Source organism: Neophocaena asiaeorientalis, unplaced genomic scaffold (assembly GCF_003031525.2).
Source record: "Neophocaena asiaeorientalis asiaeorientalis breed wild unplaced genomic scaffold, Neophocaena_asiaeorientalis_V1.1 scaffold362, whole genome shotgun sequence".
Lineage (NCBI taxonomy): Eukaryota > Metazoa > Chordata > Mammalia > Artiodactyla > Phocoenidae > Neophocaena > Neophocaena asiaeorientalis.
In genome coordinates, this window is record NW_020175700.1 from 2,668,607 (window position 1) to 2,690,147 (window position 21,541).

At 45.8% G+C, this 21,541-nt stretch overlaps 1 protein-coding gene across 1 annotated transcript in view; it reads right to left on the bottom strand.

Moving 5' to 3' along the window:
- Positions 1-21,541, bottom strand: part of ADAMTS17 (ADAM metallopeptidase with thrombospondin type 1 motif 17) — a 346,664-nt gene that overhangs the window by 263,289 nt on the left and 61,834 nt on the right. Inside the window, exon 3 of the mRNA XM_024732060.1 lies at positions 14,679-14,851. Within this exon, the coding sequence (XP_024587828.1) occupies positions 14,679-14,738 (60 nt within the window). The 5' untranslated portion in view covers positions 14,739-14,851. The remainder of the gene's footprint in view (positions 1-14,678; positions 14,852-21,541) is intronic.

Below are 21,541 nucleotides of genomic sequence, written 5' to 3' on the forward strand. Positions count from 1 at the left end.
TTTCTGAGAACCACCCAACGGCTGTAAATCAAATTTTTCCAGAAATATTCAGCCTTAGGATTGGGCCCAAACTGGAAAACCTCAATTCAAAACATGAAAACTAGAAAGAATGAAAACTTGAAATTATGAGGGAGAAAATTCAAGTCACACAGGGTTTCAAGGTGCAATCTAAACAATGCCTGTAACAGCAATGGCAGCCAAAGACATTAAAGAATATTGTGGGTTTAAAGCAATAACACAGGAAAGCAATTCTCAGTGATGTTCTGACACGCCCCCTGAAAGCAGCATAAAGAACAGAGCCTGAACGGAATGATGCAAGTTTCAGGAAGGACAAAGCTATAGAAACAAACTCCCTCATCAGAATCCAGAGCAAATACACAAAAAATATGTGAGCTGGAGGGGGAGAAAAGCTTCATGCTCTAGAGGCTGGGACGGAGGGCGAGATGGGGAACTGTTGTTTAATGAGTGTAGAGTTTCCGTCTCGCCAGATGACAAAGTTCTCAGGTTTGATTGCACAACAATGTGAATATAATTAATGATACTGAACTGTACACTTAAAAATGACTATATGGTAAATCCTGTTATGTGTATTTTACCAAATTAAAACTTTTTCATTAATTAATTTAAGACAAGAAGCTTCATGCTCTGAACAACGTTCTCCGGTAAGCCTGCCGGAAGGTACCCCCCTTGATGTGTAACTGGGATGCCCACATTCAGGAGAGCAGGCAGGAGCGACCACAGCTAAAGCACCTTGTCACCTGAGCAGACCATGCTCCCACAAAGCCCAGCAGAGCGCAGGGCCAGGCAGACGCACAGGATCTCCCTCAAGGCCCAGTGCTGAGCCGGGCGAGCCGGGCGAGAATCCGACGACAGCCACAGAACACAAAGCAGCAGGCCTCAAAGACATGTAAGGAAGTCTCCCTGTTCTCCTCTGCCATGGAAATTCACACTCAGGAGAGTCTTGGAGGCAGCGGCCCCATGATGTTTAGGGAGACACCTGGATGGGCAGGGAAGAGCACAACCAATTGTCTGGAAAGTCTGTCTCCTGTATCCAGCTCTGGCTGCATCCTGGCAAGTGTTCAGAGCCCCAGCTTCATTTGTCACATTTCCTTGGCAGCCTGGGGGCCAAGTGGGTGGACCCACTGCCAGCAGCACACTGCAGGGCTCCCCTGGCTGGGCAACAGGGGACACAGTCAGGGAGGGGTAGACAGGGACAGGTGATGGGGGCACGTGGGGAGGAGCTCTTCGCAATGCCGGGTGGGGTTTTCACATGAGCACCACCTACCTGGTGACTTAGGGCCTCCCCAGGGACAGATGGGACGTGGAGGTGACTCCCTCACATCGCAGGCCGCACCCATCCAGACCCGCACCCTGGAGGGGGCTATATTCTCTAGTAGTCCCTCTGAGAGGGGTCCCTGAAGCAGCAGCACCAACATGGCCTGAGCACATTTTGGAAACGCATTCTGGAGCCCACCCCAGACCCCATGAATCAGAACCCGGTGGAGGGGGGTGGGCCCAGCCATCTGCATTCCACAAGGCCCCCAGCAGCTTCCCATCATGGCCACTGGGGTGTGGGAACCAGTGAGCGCTCTAGCAGGGCTGCTAGTTTCTCTGCTCACCAGAGAGGTTTGTTGTCTGTTTCACATGGTAATTGAGTCAAATTGATGTCATTTTTCCTCCAAACAGAACTTGCCTGGAGCGGCTCAGGTTTTCATTCCACTCTGGTTGTTAAGGAAGCTAAAAACAACCAAAGCTCTTTCAAGTGGCCCCATTTTCCAATTTGGCTGCCCAAACCCACGGCTTCTAGTGTCAGCACCACCTGTTTCCATCTGCAGTTTGTTCTTTAAAATATTCCTGCTTCTGTGTCACCAGCACCCCCAACCAAAGGAAAATAAAGTCACATACATAAAAAGGCACTACAGCATATTTGGAAAATCAACCAAAGCCCACTCACAGCACCCACTGCGGCTTGCTGACAGCTCAGAGACACAGGTCTGGCTGAAGTTTCTCCCTCCACACATTCCTGCACAGGTGAGCGGATTGCTGGGACACATAGCCCAGTGGGACTCTATACCCCTCTGAGCCAGGTGGAGGGATCTTTTAAAACACAAATCAGTGTATACCACTCTTCTACTTGACCCCTGCACAGCTTCCCCGTCGCACATGCAGTGAAGCCGGCTCTCCACGCCCTGACCCCTGAGGGGGAGGCCGGAGCACCTCTCACTGTGCCCCACCCTCCCCATCACCCACCAGGAATCACCTCTCCCTGTGCCTCCCAAATGCCAGACTGACTCCCACTGGCTGGCTCCTTATGTCAGTGTAATGTTTTCCCTTCTAAGTGGAGGGTCACTCATCACAGAGGTGTCCCTGACTGCCCCAGTCACTTGCTATCACCTGGATCTTTGCATAGCAGTTTATAAAATTTGCACACAAATCCGATTTGTGTGTTGAGTACTGTCTGTTGGTGCCACCACATGAGCTCCATGAGGATGGGACCTGTTGTGGCCCCTACTCGATCCCCAGTCCCTAGGAAGTCCCCAGCGCACATTAGGTACCCAATAAATATAACTGAATGGAATTAGTGAGTGCATCTCATTTTTTTTATGGTGGTAAAAAACATATAAAATTTACCATCTTAACCATTTTTAAGTATACAGTTCAGTAGTGTTAAATATGTTCTCATTATTGTGCTACCATCACCACCATCCACCTTCAGAGCTTTTTTATGTTCCCAAACTGGACCTCTGTACCCATTAAACAACAACTTCTCATTCCCCTCTCCCCTCAGCCCCCAGCAACCACCACTACTTTCTGTCTCTATGAATTTGACTACTCTAGGCACCTCTTATGAGTGGACTCATACAGAACCTGTCTTTTTGTGATTGGCTTATTTCCTTAATATAATGTCCTCAAGGTTCATCTATGTCATAGCATGCATCAGTTTCTTTCCTTTTTAAAGTTGTATAATATTCTATTGTGTATATATGTACACATATATATTTTTGTTTATCCTTCAATGGACATTTGGGTTACTTCCTCCTTTTGTGAATTATTTGTGAATAATGCTGCCATGAAAAAATATCTCTTGGAGACTCTGCTTTCAATTCATTTTGTGTATATACCCCAAAGTGGAACCATAGAATCATATGTCATGTGAGTGAACCTCTTTTATGCTTTGGTCTGTGTAGTGTCTGGACACTTTGCTGGGATTTTTAAAATTTCCTTTTCTCTTTTGGCTAAAGATGTTGTTTTCATTGGGGAAAGTTCCCCACTGGGGGAGCTCTGGAGAAAGGAAGGAACCCTCTTTCCACTGTAGAAACCAAAGCAGGTGGAAACTCACTCTGCCTGCCACAGAAGCCCTAGAGGGGCACTGGCAGTGGAGAGATGGTCCCAGGACACAACAGTGGCAGCAAGACTGTAGCCCATACTCCTGGCCGGAACTCAACCTTGCTCTCTCCTGCTGCCTGGCCCCTCTCCCTTGAGTCTCCTGCCCCTTACCCTCCCCCCAGTTCTGAGGCTGGTGACCCAGCCTTCCTTTTGATTCTGGGCTCCTCCGTATACGGCTCCAAAAACATGTTTCCTCTTTTGCTTCAGTTATCCCAGATCTAGTTTCTTCTGCTTATAATCAAAACCCCTGACTGATACAAGAACCAAGCTCACTGCTCTGTGATTTACAAAGCTCCTTTATTCCTTGTTTTAAAACGGGACCACTCTGCATGATGCTGGTAGGGGAACCACTGACCGAAATCGCCCAACCTGGCCAGGCACCACAGTAACCATCTGCATGAGTTGTTTTACAACAGAAAGTCCTAGTAAGGAATATGGAACTAATAAGCCACGACCAACCTGAAGAATTCAGGAAAGGTCAAAAGGAGATGCCAGTCCATATGTCCTACCAACCTCCCAGAATCCTCCTCGCTGGAATCCATCTTGGCTGAGCGATGCACACACCACCAAGAAGGATCCTGAGTCAGAATGATTGGCCAGAGACCACCCGAAAACTAATCCCATCACCATAAAACCCGAGACTGCGAGCCATGTGGCAGAGCAGTCCTCCTGGGTTCCCTTACCCTCCTGCTCTCCACCCGGGTGCCCCTTCCCAATAAAGTCTCTTGCTTTGTTAGCACACATGTCTCCCTGGTCAATTCATTTCCAAGTGTTAGACAAAAGCCCACTCTTGGGCCCTAGAAGGGATCCCCCTTCCTGCAACAATGCCAGGGTTGTTTTAGTACTGGCTTCCATGCTTTACAAGTCCTCAAAAATGACCAAAGTGACTCTGCTCTCACAGCAGCCACTTCTTCTGTTGCTCTAAAGACTGATTTAACAGGGCTCAGAGGTGAAGTCGTTTGTAGCAGCCAAGCATGCTCTCAGAACAGTTCTTTCCCACCACACTTGTTTTATCAGCTCCATCTTGATACCTCCTCCTTGAAGGACAAGATGTGAGAGGGGCTGAAGGGGACCACCCATAGCACAGTGGGCTGTGTGGGAGGTGTAAATATGTAATTGCATTTATGTAGAAACACTTTATACCAGAGTTTAGGACACCACATCTGTGTGACATGCTTAGAATACAAAAGGCTTTTCAGAAGTAAATTAATTGAGGAATTAAAAAAGGAAAGCCAGTGTTTACACAACTTCAGCACTAAATCCTTTGCAAAGGATGTTAGAAAATGGCATTAGTCGCTCATTTATGAGTTCACAGATGCCACAAAAATTTCTTGATCACCTGCACATGTACAAGGCACTGGGGAAATAATGACAAAGGTGTACACACAGTCCTACCTTGATGAGCTTATAGATGGTGCAAAGACAGTAAGCAGGGTGGGTTTTTAAAAATTCTGTTAAATATGTATAATATGAAATTTACATTTTTAAGTGTATGGTTTAGCGGCATTAAGTACACTCAGATTGTTGTGGAACAATCACTACTATCCATCTACAGAACTTTTTCATCTTCCTCAATTGAAATTCTGCAGCTATTAAACACCAATTCTCCATTCCCCATCCTGCTCTAGCCCCTGGCAACCACCATTCTACTTTCTGTCTCTATGAATTTGACTACTCCAGGCACTTCATTTGAGTGTAATCATACAGTATTTGTACAGTATTTATACTTTTGTGACTGGCTTATTTCATTTAACATAATGTTCTCAAGGTTCATCCTTGTAGCATGTGTCAGAATTTCCTTCCTTTTTTAAGGCTGAATGATAGTTAATTGAGTGTATGTATCACATTTTTGTCTACCCATTCATCCTTCAGTGAACACTGAGTTGCTTCCTCCTTTTGACTATTGTGAATAATGCTGCTATGAACATGGGTGTACAAGTTTCTCTTCATGACCCTGCTTTCACTTCTTTGGGGTATATACCCAGAAGTGGATCATATTAAAATTCCATTTTTTTTAAGAACCATCATACTGGTTTCCAAAGGAGCTGCACCATTTTATGGTCCCAAGAACAGTACACAAGGGTGCCCATTTCTCCATATCCTCGTCAACACCTGTTATTTTACAATTTTTTTTAGTAACAGCATTTTAATGAGAGTAACATAATATCTCATTGTCGTTTTGATTTGCATTTCCCTAATGATTAGTGACACTGAATAGCTTTTCATATGATTACTGGCCATTTGTGTATCTTCTTTGGAAAAATGTCTATTCAAGTCCTTTGCCCATTTTAAAATCAGGTTGTTTAGTTCTGTTGTTGTTGTCGAATTTTTGGTGTTCTCTATATATTCTGGATACTATCAGATATGTAATTTGCAAGTATTTTCTCCCATTTTTTGAGATGCCTTTTTACTCTGTTTATAGTGTCCTTTGATGCATAAGTTTTAAATTTTGGTGAAGACCAATTTGTCTACTTTTTTCTTTTGTTGCCTGTGCCTTTGGTATAATATCCAAGAAATTATTGCCAAATCCAATGTCAGGAAGTTTTCCCCTATGTTTTCTTCTAGGATTTTTATAGTTTTAGCTCTTACATTCAGGTCTGTAACCCATTTTGAATTAATTTTTGTATATGATGTTAGGTAAGGGTCCAACTTCATTCTTTTGCATGTACATATCCAGTCTTCCCATCACCACTTGTTCAAAAGACTGTCACTTCCCCATTGAATGGTCTTTGTAGTCTTGTTGAAAAGCATTTGACCACATATGTCAGAGTATATTTCTGGGCTCTCTATTCGATTCCACTGGTCTATATGTTTGTCTTTATGCCAGTATCACAGTGTTTTGATTACTATACCTTTGTAGTAAATTTTGAAATCAGGAAATGAGTCTTCCAACTTTTTCTTTTCCAAGATTGTTTTGGCTATTCAGGGTCTCTCGAGATTCCATGCAAATTTTAGAATGAATTTCTCAATTTCTGCAAGGAAAAATGTTGTTAGGATTTTGCTAGTGACTGCATGAATATGTACATTGCTTTGGGCAGTACTGACATCTTAATTATAAGACTACTAATCCATGAACATCAGTGTCTTTCCATTTATTTATGTCTTCTTTTTTCCATCAATGTTTTGTAGATTTTAGTGTACAAGTTTTTCACCTCTTTAATTCCTAAGTATTTTATTCTTTTTGACACTATTGTAAATGGAATGGTTTTCTTAATTTCCTTTTCAGATTGTTCATTGTTAGTTACAGAAATGCAACTGATTTGTGTATACTGGTTTTGCACCCTGCTAATTTGCTGAATTATTTTATTAGTTCTAATTTTTGTGTGTAGGATTTCATGATTTTCTACATGGCTCATGCTATCTGTAAACATAGATAATTTTACTTCTTTCCTTTCCTTCCTTTTTCTTGATTAATTGCTCTGGCTAGGACTTCCAGTACTATGTTGGATAGAAGTAGTGAAAGTAAGCATCCTTGTCTTGTTCCTGATCTTAGAGGAGAAGTTTTCAATCTGTCACCGTTGAGTATTACATTCACTATGGGTTTTTCATATATGCCTTTTATAATGTTGAGGTAGCTTCCTTCTATTCCTAGTTTGTTGAGTATTTTTTATCATGAAAGACAGATGAATTTTATCCAATGTTTTTTCAACATCACTTGAGACGATTATGTGATTTTTTGCTTCCTTCTGTTAATGTGGTATATTACACTGCTTGATTTTTGTATGTTGAACCATCCTTGCATTCTAGAAGTAAATCCCAGTTTGTCATGGTGCACAATATGATTCTGGTTTGCTAGTATTTTGTTGAGAATTTTTGTAATAATGTTCAAAAGGGAAATTGTTTTCTTATTCATAAGGAACTACAGTTTTCTTTTCTTGTAGTGTCTTTATCCGGCTTTGGTATGAGGGCAATGCTAGCTTCATAGAAAAAAGTTAGAAAGCATTTTCTCCTCTTCAGTTTTTTGGAAGAGTTTGAGGAGGATTGATTAATTAGTTCTCCTTTAAATGTACGGTATAATTCACCAGTTAAGCTGTCAGGTTCAGGGCTTTCCTTTGTCAGGAGGTTTCTGATTACTGATTCAATCTCCTTACTAGTTATAGGTCTATTCAGATTTTCTAGATCTTTGTGATTAAGTCTTGGTAAGCTCTGTGTTTCTATAGGTATTTGTCCAGTTCATCTAGGTTATCCGATCTGTGGGTATAAATGGTTCGTAGTATTTTTTTTTAATTTTTGAATTTTATTTATTTTTTTATACAGCAGGTCCTTATTAGTCATCAATTTTATACACATCAGTGTATACATGTCAATCCCAATGCCAGAATTCATACAGTATTTTTTATAATCCTTTTTGCTTCTATAGAATTGGTAGTCATATCCCCACTTTCATTTCTGATTTTAGTAATTCAAGTTTTTTTAATTAATCAGTCTATCAATTTTGTTAATTTTTTTGAAAACTCAATTCTTGGTTTTGTTGATTTTCTCTATTGTTTTTCTATTCTTTATTTTATTTATTTCTGCTCTAATCTTAATTATTTCCTTCCTTCTGCTAGCTTTGAGTTTAGTTTGCTCTTCTAGCTCTTTAAGGTGTGAAGTTAGGTTATTGATTTGAGATCCTTCTTTTAATGTAAGCATTTTACAGCTATACATTTCCTTCTGAGCACTGCTTTCACTGTGTTCCATAAGTTTTGGTATGTTGTGCTTTCATTTTAATTCAGCTTTATGCATTTTCTCATTTCCCCTGTAATTTCTCCCTTGACCCACTGGTTGTCTAAGAGTGTGTTGTTTAATTTCCACATATTTGTGAATTCTCCAGTTTTACTTCTATTACTGATTTCTAACTTAATCCCATTGTGGTTGGAAAAGATACTTTGTATGATATCTTTTAAATCTGATGAAACTTAATCTGTGAGCTAATATACAGTATATCCAGGAGCATGCCCCATGTGCATTTGAAAAAAAAAGTAATATCCTGCTATTACTGGGTAGAGTGTTCTGTGTACCTTGTTAGATCTAGTTGGCTTATTGTGTTGCTCAAGTCCTCTATATCCTTACTTATCTTCTGTCTAGTTTTCCTATCCACTACTGAGAGTGGGGGGTGGGGGTGGGGGTGAAGTCTCTAATTATTATTATAGAAAACTGCATATTTCTCACTACAATTCTACAAATTTTTGCTTCATATATTTTAACGATTTGTTATTAGGTACATAAATACTTGTAACTGTTATATCTTCTTCCTGTATTGAAACTTTTATTAATATACAGTATCCTTCTTTGTCTCTTGTAACATTTTTTTTACTAAAGTCTATCTTGTATCATATTAGTATAACCACTCATGATCTCTTATGGTTACTATCTGCATGGAATATCTCTTACCATTCTTTTACTTTCAATTTATTTGTGTTTTTTGATATAAAGTGAGCCTCTTGTACACATTGGAGCATTTTTTTATATTCATTCTGCCAATCTGTCTTTTGACTGGAGAGTTTAATCCATACATTTAAGATAATTACTGACAAGAAGGGACTTACCTGTGCATTTTGCTATTTGTTTTCTATATGTTTTATAGTTTTGGGGGGGTCCCTCATTTCCTACATTACTGATTATTTTGCATGCTGAATTTTTGATGGTGAAACTTTTTAATTCCCTTCTCATTTCCTTTTATGTATATTTTATAGCTATTTTCTTTGTGGTTACTATGAGCATTACATTTAACATCCTAACGTTATAGCACTCTGATTTTATACCAGCTTAAATTCAATAGCATACAAAAACTCCGCAAGATGATTTTTAAAAAGGAAATAAAGGTGGAATTATAAATCAAGATAAGAACCACCAAGTAAAAACCAGACTGCTATGATAAAGAAAACAGGTGGCCTTCTCAGAGGAGTCAGCAAGGAGAGCCCCTCTAAGGGGACATTTACACAGAGACCTAAAAGACAGAGGAGCTAGCCATGTATGAAGCGGGGTGAAGAACATTCCTGACAAAGAGTTACCACAAGTCAGAGAGGAGCTGGAGCCCCTGAGAAATGGTGGCCCACATGGCAGGAGTCTGTGCTAACGTGGAAAAAGGAATGAAGCCCAGCCACAGGGTCTGGGAGTGCAGAAGGGGAAGGATTTCCATATCCACAATGATGAAAGCCACAGAGAGTCTCAGAACTGCCTAGTGACAAGGTCCTAATCCTGTTGGAAGAATATCTTGCTGGCCATTCTACAGCAAGGATTCAAGGGGGGAGAAAATGGAAGTGAGGAGCCCAGCAAGAAAACTCCTGCAGTTGTCGAGGTAAAAAATAATGACAGTCAGTCCAGGGTGAAGATGGAGAGAAAAGGCAGATTTGAGATATGCTCATCACCTTGACAAGGTGGTACAGGGGTCCCTCAGCCCAGGCCTGAGTCCTCACCCTGCTAAGTACTCACTGGGTCTGCACCCTGTACTCCCCACAAGCCTCTCTTTCCTTTACTGTAAAATGAGAATGATAAAATCCACCAGGTATGAGAAGGAAGTGACATGAAATCAAGAAGCTTCCATTTGGACTGGTCAGTGCATCACAAACACACTTCCTTCCTTCCTCTCAAACATGGGCCATTGGGCTACTGATTGACATAGATCTAATACACCACAACTATAAGATGCTATGAAAACTGTGAGCACTTGACACCAAATTCTCCCAGCTGTGGATGTGCTACAACACACACAGGTCCCACAAGCCCCCTGGCCTGCCTTGGGGACAGGGACTTGTCTGTGTTTAGCTCCTGGGGTCAGAGTGGCACATAAGAGTTGAGTCGGTCCCCTGCCCACAGAGACCCAAGTGGAAGGGCAGGGAGGGGTGGGCGCCTGGACACTGGCACCAGATGATGCTGGAGAGAAACTGGTTGGAATAAAGGTGGCAACCACTCCAGCAGATTTCCTTCCAAATCCAGAGGAGCTAAGGAGACAGAGCTGTTTCAGTCCTACACAGCCACAGAAAACACTGTCCGACAGGAAAAAGAGGGGTTGGCTGGCCTCACCTTCCTGCTGGCTGCACCCGGGGGCCCTGTCTAATGACAGGGCTCCTTGGCCCAGCCACAATCCTTTCCCATCCGCCTGGCTTAAAGATGATCTTACTAACAGAAATCCCTTTTCTGAAACAGCCACAGGCAGGATAGAATTCTTTGGATTTTCTACACTAGAGTTTGAGAAATTGAAGGACGGTGATGATGGTGGAGGGCGGCCTCATTTAAAGTAAGGTGCATTGTCTGAATGTAACTTGTTTTTAAATATGCTGAAGAGCGACCCACAGCTAGAGCAACAGAAACAGGTTGCCAGTAGTGAGAGTCTGTGAGTGGATCAGACACTCTGCTTTCATTTGCTTTCTGGCCTCATCAGACTGGCCAAGAAACTCCAAGGGCAGATGACTGAAGGGCTAAGTGTCAGTGTACAAATGCCACATGCCCTTCACCAAAGTGCCACTGCTCTTATTAGGTAAGCCTCATTAAGAAACATGTAAATCCAAAATTAATGTGAATGGCCCCAGATTTGCCCTCAGCAGCGGGATCTGGAGCCTCCAACATCATAGTACCAGCAGCTGAAGAGGACTGAAGAGGGTCAAATTAAAGCCAAGCATCACCACCACTCAGCCCCTGTAGTTCAGTCCTTACAGCCCATGGTTCGTGGGGAGAACAATGTTCCCACGTACAACCCATCTCCCAGCCTGTGATAAAATAGCTGCCCTTGTCCAGATGATAAAATTAGGAAAGCAAACGTCAAACTAGGAGCTTTGCCTTATTATTACTTTAGTTGTTGTAATGAATGTTTATTCTTTGGACTTGTGCCCTGGACAAAAAATATAAATGAGATAAAATTACCTACAGGTGAAAGAGTCTGGTGCCAAGCCAGGCCCCAGCAGCCCACTCCTGGGCTTCCTCTGGGCAACTGCAGCACTGCAACCCATCATTAATCAGCCACCGGGGAGACCCGGGCTTGTGCAAATGTGGAACTCAGAAATATTTCTCAAATCAGGGACAAGAACCATTAAAAGTTAACAGAAGCAATTCCACTTCTGGGTCCATACCCAAAAGAAGTGAAAGCAGGGACTGAGACAGACTGTACACCACGGTCACAGCAGCACTGTGCACAGAGCCTTAGGAGGAGGCAACCCGAATGTTCATCCATGGATGAAGAGACAAACAAAATGTAGTCTGTCCACACAGTGGAATATTATGCAGCCAAAAGGAAGGAGATTCTGACACCTGCTAAAACATGGACCAACCTGGAGGACATCATGCTGAGTGAAATAAACCAGTCACAAAAGAACAAATACTGTGTGACTCCACTTATATAAAGTCCCTAGAGTTGTCAAATGCATAGAGACAGAAAGTGGAAGGTTGGTTGTCAGGGGCAGGGCGAGGGAAGAATGGGCTGTTAGTGTTTAGTGTGTACAGAGTTTCAGTTTTGCAAAACAAAAAGAATTCTGGGGATGAATGGTGATGATGGCTGTACAACAATGTGAATGTACCTAAATGTCATAAAACTAAGACTTAAAGGTGGGTGAGAGAGAAAATTTTATGGTATGTATTTTTTAACCACAAGTTTTAAAAATCTGAAGAAAGAAAGAGAAAGGAAGGAAGGAAAGAAGCAAGAGGAAGGAAGGAAGGGAGGGAGGGAGGGGGAAAAGAAGGAGGGAGGGAGGAAGGAAAGAAGTTAATGGAACTCCCAGAGTTGATGACTTTGAAAGGGAGGGTGACCAAGTGCCTCATGTTGTGCCCATGTCTTGAAAACAGATAAGTCCTGGATCAGTCCCACAGGGGGTCCACATCTCCATTTGCTTTTCAGAAGAGCCCATCCTATAGGGAGGTCTGCGGGTCCAAACAGCGACTCATCTCAAAGACTCTAATCTCCACGCACCACCAAAGCAGCCTCAGCTTTAGAGCACGGCCTGTCTGAGGGCGTGTGGACCAGACAGACGGAATTTCCTGCAAATTGATACGTGTCCCGAAAGCAAGCACTGGCAAGTCACCCTGACAGAGGTCAAAGCACTAGAGCCTTGTCTTCACAGGGGCCAGGACTGCCATGAGGCTCGCCACCCCCATTAGCCCAGGATGGGGTTCACGACCATATATTTCCCTGTGGCCAGTTATAGACAGGCTTGGCCTGATGGTCACAGCCCCACCAGTGACTTCCTGTGTGACCTTGGCGATGTCTCTAGCCTCCCTGCTCTTGGGCTGCCTTCAGCCATCTTTCACCCCCCCGCAGCACAGCCCAGGGACTGGCCTTCTCTTCTCACTCTCTTTCCATGAGCCTTACGTGCCTTCGCAGCCAGGCACAAGGCCCTCGGGGTGGCTAAGCCCCTGCCTCGCTACTCTTCCTGCAGGGGGAGTCAGCTCAGAGCGGTTCTGACACTGCCAGCCAGCTCTGTGCTCAGAGCAGGAGTCCTGGTCCAGGCCTGTCTGGGCCTAAACCCCACACTTGTAATCCCTGACCCCTTTCCCTCTCCAAAGTCCTCCTTGACCCTGATTCCACCTAGCGAGGCTCTTTTCTCTTCTCCCTCAGCCAAGATCTTCTGCGATGCTGTTTCTACTTCTTCACTTCCTGGTCTCATTTCAGTTTGCCCCTACCCAGCTGATACCCCCAACAATCCTGAAAGCTATCCCTTCGGGGACCCGGCTGCAGCATCTGGCATTGTTAACCACTCCCTTCCTGTACCTCTCACCTCTTTCCTTAGGGACAACCTCTGCCCAGTCTGTCTGCCCTTCTGCCAGCTCCCCATCCTCTGCCTGGCCCCCTGGGACTGGCACTCCACTGGGCCATCTGTGGGCAGCTTCTCTTCTCCCCGATGTGCTCCACCTGGACATGGCTGGTCATGCCAACAGCTGCAGCTCCCAGCTGTGTGCCGATCAGCCCCAGTCCCTACTTCCAGCCAGGCCCTCCATCCTGAGCTCCCGTGGGGAACTCAAAGCCAGGCTGTCCAGACTAGAACTCCTCGCTGTGTCCCCAAATGCTCTGTTCCTTCTTTTCCCATCCAGTGGCCCACCATCCACCCAGCCACCCAGGTTATAGCCCAGGGGTCCCCTGGATTTCTCTCGCCTCCTCCTCCTGCCTCTCCAAGCCAGGCACCAAGTCCTGTGGGTCTTTCCTCCCAGCACATCTTCCTCTCTGCATGAATGCCTCCTCCATCCCCACTCCTGCCCCTTAGTTCGCACTCTCTCTCCTCACACACTCCATTCCCAGTGCTCCTTCTTGCCCTTCTCACTCCAATCCACCCAAGTGCAGCTGCTGGGGTTGCTCTTCCAAACCTCGCTCCAGACATGTTTCTCCCCTCCCCGTCGGCAGCTCCGCTCCTAGGGATGCCTTACCCCCTGCCAACATCCTGACCCTATGCACGTCCCCACATTAAGGCTGCTCCACTCCCTACTGCAGCCACATCACACCACCTGCCCTCCCCCGGATGCAGCTCCTGCGGCATCCCCTGCATGACCTGCCACCGCTCCCCCATCTGGCAAACACAGTTGAAGGGTCAGCTCTTTCATGAAGCCTCCATGCTGTGGGGTGATCACTCCCCAGCCCTCCATCCAGCCCCCAGTTCTCCCTGCAGAGATGTCTACTGAAACACAGACACTCCATCCATCTGTGACACCACTGCCCCCTGAGGGAAGGACCAGGTCTTTTGGCATTTGTCCCCCCAGCAACTAACACAATGCCAGGAGGTCTTCAAAAATGCTTGTTACAGAGTGGATAGATGGGTGGAGTTGGGATGCACACAAACATCCTTCTGTGCAAACAACCACCTGCATCTAAAATCTGAGGCATGAGGTCCCTCCCCAACCTACCCACCAAGTGAAGGTTTCCCTCACTCCTCATTCAACAAATCAGATGTAGACATAGGTTCCTTCCTTGGTTCCCTCAACTAGATAACCTCTCTTCCTTGCACACGACAAGCTCTGTTTTATATTAAAGTCTGATCTTGATTCCTCCTATGAGACTGTTGGCTCCTTAGATCAGGGACTGACTTAGCGTTGAATCCCCTTGGAGGGGCATTTACCCACAGAAAGGGTCTTGGGAGGCCTCTGGTGAGGAGTGCAGACAGACTCCCATCACTGAGCAGACTCAGGCGCTGACCCCAAACCAGCCCAGGCTGGTGAGTTAGGCCTCTCCCTGGGGGCACCTCCCAGCCCCCTGCGCTCCATGTTGCCCAGGGGTCACAAGGCTGTGTATGTCCCCATCCCTCCCCGCCAGGAGAAGATGGCCAGCACCCACATGCAGAGTGCTTGTCCAAGAGGAAACAAAACCCCTGGTCAGGTGCTGGTCCCGGACTCACCATGTTCATAACAGTGAGGATGAACCTCTGGGCGGCCTCGGCCCCATGGTACTGCACCATGTCAGCATCGGCCACCACCAGCGTCTCCACTGTGTGCTCGGTGGTCAGCCGGATGGCATTCCTCCGCTCCCGCCAGTCTCGTGACGGCCAGCCCCTCCTCGGCTTCTTCTTTTCTAGAAAACAATAGAGACATCTGTGCAGCCCTTTAGTGTATTGGCTTCCTGTCCACGCAGTGAACAGGCCTTCCATCAAGCCTCCCCAAGAGAATGGTCAGTCTTCCCCGGCCAGTGGCCAGGCCCAGCATCCATTGCCCTCTGCTGCCGAGGCTGAGCCTGCATGCCTGGGGGCCAGATGTCACAAGGGTCATGCCCGCCCACTGTGGCAGCGATGGGGCAGATGGGGCCAAAGATTACAGAATAGAAAACGTGTCCCTGCAGGGAACGGGGAGAACAGCACAGTCTGTGGAGGAAAAGGAAGCCTGGGCCCAGCGGGTAGGGTTAATGATACAGACCCCCAGGCTTTCTGAAAGCACCATGACCCACTGCTGGGCCAATGAGCAGGGGCCTGGAAGAGGGCAGTCCAGAGACCACGCCGAGAGTCACAAATAAGGAGCTACAAACTTTAGCAGGCACAAAAGCAGTACTTCAAAAAAAAAAAACAGGACACACACATCCAGGCCAAGACTGGAGTTTGTTCTTTCCTTACCACAGGGAAGGTATTAGTAAACAGTAAGTAATTCTCCACTGACTCCCCTCAGATCAACTGATTTCCTAGAAGATCTTACTTGCTAAACAGCTATGGTCATTATTTTGAGCCCACGTCAGGATGTCTGGACGCTCAAAGCTGCCATGTGAGGACTGACATACAGATTTGAGGGTGCAAACGCCTCTGACTAACATCAAAGGTTGGTATGAATAACATGCACTTTCAGAATCCGAATGTGAATAGAAAGGCAGTTCCTTAATTTGATAGCGATTTTTTCTATCTTTATACCAGCTCACACGGAAGCCAGCTCTGCTACAACTTCCATGCAGTAAACCCAACCCATATATGCACAAACTGCCCTCATACAGTGACCCAATCATTCCAGAACCAAAGATGCATACTATAAGAAAAAACTGAAATATGGGTCATAGTGTACAAACAAGAATGGTCCGTGCAATGAGACAAACTGGAAAACAATCTAAAATCCATCCACAGAGAAAGCCAACAATGGTAAAACAGCAGGCAGCCATGAAAAGTACAACTGTGAAGATTATTTAGTGATGTAGAGAGAAGCAGATATAAATCTATATATATGTCTTGTCAACCTGCAGGGTGGTTCCCTCCTCCCCAAAGCCAGGCCCACCTCCCATGGAGACTTCCAGGCCTCAGGAATCGAATTCGGGAAGGCAGGGTCTATTCTAAGATAAAAGGTAAGGTGTCAGATGGTACTGCCTTTGTACATGGCCAAAATGAAAGAGGCCCCTCTTTGAGGATCTCTCTCTGGACCTACACCCACATTCACCAATGGGTCGTCTCGGAACACGAGGAAGGTGGACCATGGGTGACCTCCAAATCCTGGGCTCAGCATGCCTGCCGGGTGCTCACTGCCTGGATCAGGCCAACCTGTCCATCTTGGAATTTGTGATGAGCCATGTCAGCCACATTTTAAAGCAGCAGAACTAAAGGGCCACCCAAGCAGGAGCTTTGCTATAACAAGCTCACCCACATTCTCCCAGGCGACCACAAGCCAAACTGTGCCTCAGCTCCTCCCAAAGTTGGAATTTATTGCCCATCTCTCAGCATCCCAACTCATGAACTCCTCTGCAGTTCTTCCCCACACTGGCTGCTTGTTTTCACACCATGTCTATATTTTCTGGTTCCTGTATGAAAAGAGCTGCATTTTTAGCAGGGTCTAAAGGATGCACTACTGACATTTCTCTGGGAGATGGCGAGCTTAAACACGTAACAGGGGAGTACTAAGAAAGGTAGCCCAGCACTCCCCACCAGAGGAGCAGATCACCCCCTGGACATTTCACACATCAAAATGATGCACTGGGCATCACCCTTTCAAGTAGAAACAAACAAGACCTGCCCCTCCCTCCCTGATGGACCTTGGAGAGCTAATAAACAGGGGATCATAAAGGGTAAAATGCTGTACGTTAACATATGCCCAGAACACTCAGTCACAGGTAAAACACAACGGTCAGTTGCTCTGTGGTTTTTAAAGGGTTTGCACTACAACTACCTTATCTGTCCCTTTCACTGCCCCCAGCCCCAGGTCCAGCACATGTTGCGAAATAAACACTCACTGAATGAATGCATGCTTGAGTGAGTGAATGAATGAATACATGGATGAATGAGAGAGTGAAATCCCTCTTTCCCACAGAACAAAGCTGAAGTCAAGCACTGGGCAGGGGTAAATTTGGCCCTAGAACTCAGGCTTCACCCAGCAGCTCTGACTCTCCCGCTTGCATTGGCTTTGGGTGCGAACATGCTCCTCGCTGTTGTCTGAACGTAAAACATGGGGATGGGAAAGGCCACAGAAAACTGAGTGAGAAAGGATGCTGTATACCGACTTGGCTGCTGCAGGGCCTGACCAGGAGAAGCAGCCTTCAGTGACAGCTCCTTCCGCTCAGATGGCCTCCACTCGCACCAGGTCCTTGAGCAACAGCAGCAACTACACAGCCAGCTCCCGGGCCATGTGTGCTCTTACCTGAGCCCCCCTCACCAAGGACTGCTAACTGGGGCTGTCACGCCACAACCACGCTAGGCTGGCTGGTGACCCCCACATACTCCAGGGCTCTGTCCTGTCCCAAGCACAAGAGGAGAGGCCCCAAGCCTCGATTCAGACACCCACTGCTAGGTTGGTTTCAGGAGATCAAAATTTTTCAGATTTCAAAAGGCAATGCGGTGCCCGGGCCACATACTGAATACCCACTCCAGTGAAGTCTAGGGCAACAAGCCCTCATCAAAGGCACCACTCTTTCTGCAGTGAAACAATAAAGATGCTCAACAGTCTGTCCAAAAGCCTGGATTGGGTAATAGCAGGTAAGAGACCGAGGACCTGCATTCCCTATCCCTGCAGGTGGGAACAGGGGTGGAGGGGGAGGGAAGCTCACCCTCCTCTTCTCTCCCTGCTCCCAGCAACACCTCCACCAGCAAAGCTCTACAGCCATCACTTCTGATGGTTCTTCCTTTCCTACAGGGAAAACGGAATCATAATCTATTTTCACCTTTAATTCCATGAACTGCATAAATATACCCTAATAAACAAAGTTTCATCAATACAAATATTCACAGATTATAAGCATATTGAAAAGCAAGAAGAAAAACACCAATTTCATAATAACATGAGTGCTGGATTTAGACCTCACAGGAGAAGTCAAAGTTCAGGCCAGGCAGGCGTGCAGCCACCTGGGGGCCCTCCAAGCTCACTTGGTCATTAGCTGTCTCCCTCCACTGTGGGAACAAGGGAGGCGGCCCTCACCCCACTGATGAGGACAGACCACAACCTGCAAGGCCCCAGGCCCTCTCCTGTTGTCACAGACACTGGGGATCATTCCCAAGTCCAGCCCAGCAGTTTCTTTTGCCAGCACATTGCTGGGGCTTGGTGCTGACTTGGTAGATTTTCAATCTCTGGCTTCATATTTTTCTTACATTTATTTTCCTTTTGCCTCAATTATCCATTAAAAAAGAAAATTGTGTGTGTTTATGCAAGTTACCCTGAATCTTGTTTGGAACAAGATGCGGGAGAGAAAAAGACAAGGAAGAAAACAATGGTATTCTAAATGTTGTACTTTTAGCATATTCAAATTATATATTACTTATTCTAAGAGTTTGGAGACTGATGAAAATGCTGAGCAAATACATAATTTCCTGTAGTTGTTAGTTTTGCTCTTGGTAAAGTAAAAAATAAGCTCAGTTATGAACTGCCAAGCTCTATATAGTATAGATACTTCTTTAGTTTAACAACAATAGAGTATTTAGGTATTCACTAGGGAAAACCAATGCATAAATCACAAAATATTTGGTGTGAGAGTTCAAACGGTAGAAGCCAGCCCTGAAATTACTCTACGTCCCACTGCACAAGGAGGATCCTTGCATGTCTGATTCTATAATGTCATCACCAGAGAAGACCTCAGGTTACTCTTTGTGCCAAAGGAGAACTGCCAGCTGCAGAAGCAAATTAGAGGGAAAGCAGACATGGTGAAGGAAGTGGAGACAGCTTCCCAAGGGCACTGGGCTCTTCAGGCTGAGAAGACAAAGATGAGTCTCCACCACTAGGAACCAGGTAGCAGGTGTCAAACATGCTTACAGAGTCAACAGGGAGATGCAGACTTAACCTGAACTTGTCATTCAAGACAGAAAAATAAACATTTCCCACACACAGCACTCAAGGTCCAGATCAAGAACGTCCCCACCTGGGCACACTAGCACGGTGGACAACCAGAACCCGGGGAAGAGTCCAGAATCACGTATTCTTTTAACCATGGGTTTTCTCCAGCTCTCTAGTGGGCAGGACAAAGGCAAACCCATCAGAAGCCTCAAGTGATCCCTCAGTCCCTTCTATAACACTGAAGGACGGAAAATTAAAAACACTCATCAAAGGGAATTCCAAAGAAATTCCACTGCGTGTTCCAAGTCGGCAGCCTCAAGTGATCCCTCAGTTCGCAGGGGAGGGGGCAGTGAGAGCACCCAGAAGGACCAAGGGCCCAGCAGCCAACATAACAGGAGGGCAAGAGTGGGGCAGCAGAACCAAGAAAGGGGGATGACAGGTGGTCTGAGTTAGAAAGAAGAGGTGAGAGCACAGATGGTGACACTGGCTTCCGGAATAAGAGGGGTGCTGCTCGGCAGGCAGGGTCCCCTTGTTCACTCAGTGGCACAGCCCACCCAAGGTACAAGGGTCTACAGCTCCCCCGCCTGAACTGGCTGGGCTGCCATGCAGGACACGTGGATGGGACTTTTCTTTTTTCTGTACCTACCACATCGAAAACTAATTCAAAACTAGAAAACAGAAGTAGCCATGAGAACAGTAAAACCTCTCAGACCAGACTAAGCAGGAGACTGGAGCTCTGGGGTCCATGCAGCTTGCCCAAGTGACCGCCCCCCACCCCCGCCATGGCCCACTGCAGGTGGAGGACCTGGACAGCCAACTCTGAGGTGCTTGGAGTGCCCCCTGAATCCCCTGCTCCCCAGCAATCCTGCAAACTCCAAACTCCCATCCATGTTATAGTCTAACATGGGTCTGTGCTCGCCTTCTGGGCTAGACTGTGAGCTTAAGGACCCAAACATCATCCTCTGGACCCACCAAAGCGCCGAGCACTGCCTGGTGCATAGTAGGAACATAACATTCGAGAATTACACTTAATTGAGTGAATTTTTTTAACTCTTTGAAATTCCTAATTAATAACAAGATTAAGTGTCAAGGAACTTAACCTAAATGCCCTAAAATTGAATTCTCACACAGTACTCCCTCCACCTAAGGAGGAGGGGACAACTCTAATTGTGAGGAGCCCAGCTGTGACATCCAACAGAGCTGGGTAGAGTCTGCTCGTGCTGGGCTGGCCAGGGGCAAGCTTCCTCATCTCTAAAACAAGGGGATAATTATTCTGCTCTCTTAGGGTGGATGTGGGGAAACTAACACAGGGTCAGGTATATAATAAGCACACTCAAATGATGCTGCTAGTCTTATTTCTATACTTATTATTACATTACTATTATTGCTGTTAACTATTAGGGTCTAAATGCTAATTTTTAAACTTTGCATGCATGACCCAGAACCAATAGTGGATTCTTGTATGCACCCTACAGGGTCTGATCAGGACCTCTAGTCTAGACACTAACCAATCAACTTGTTGTCTTCGACATTTCTTACTGGGTAGGGGCATGAAAGAGTTTCTCTAAGGACATCCTCAATCATGCAACAATAAGTTATAATTATACAAAAATATCAGTTTCAAGAGGAGTGGCTTATAAGTCCTGCTCAACATCCCAATGTAACCTCCCAACATTCCAGAGGGCAGAATATTTTAATCATCAGAAATATGATAGAACACAAAACATGACTGTACATGAAATCAGCTATTTAAACCATGAAACATTAATGACATTTCACACAGGATAGAAGAATGGAAATCAAATGTTTCTCATTAAGATGGAAAACAGACAGTCACAATCCTTGGAGGAGAGACCAATTGTCGCCACAAGCGAGATTTCTGTGTACAGACACCCCTGCCATGGCCACATCAACCCATTTTCAAGGAACCAAAGCCACCGCTGCCACAGCATGAAAAATGGTAAGATGTGTGGTTTCAACTGCATGTCCAATAGCCCCACTATCTTTTGTCTTTAACTCTCCCAAAATAAGCAGAGATGTAATAAAAATACCTTCAGGGTGGGAGTTGGGAACTCTGAAAATTCACCTGGGCCTAATCTTGATGCCGTTGAAGGTGCCACTTAACAGAAAGGCATCCATTTCCTGTGCACCAGTTATTTGCCCTTTTTCTCCCAGCCCTCTCTTCTGTGCTCCACTCTGGGGTTGGGGGCCTGTAAACTATTTCCTGGACTCCCTTGCTAGCTGGCTTCCTGTTCAGCTCTGCCAACAGGGGGCGCTGGAGGGAGACTGGAAGGCAGGAGATGGGGAGAATGGGCTCCTGTGTTTCAGCTCAGGGTGGCATTGTTCCAGCAGTATTGGGTAGCTGTGGCTCTAGCCTCCAGCTCCTGGGGAACTCCCAGCCAAGCCTCCTCATCTCCCTCAGAGGTACATCCATAGAGACACCTGCTTGGCTGTACCTCATTGATGGTCTGATGTCCCTCACAGGTCTGAGCCCCAGCCCCACAGACCACTGCTGCAAGCTCTGTGGTCTTGGAAATGCCAC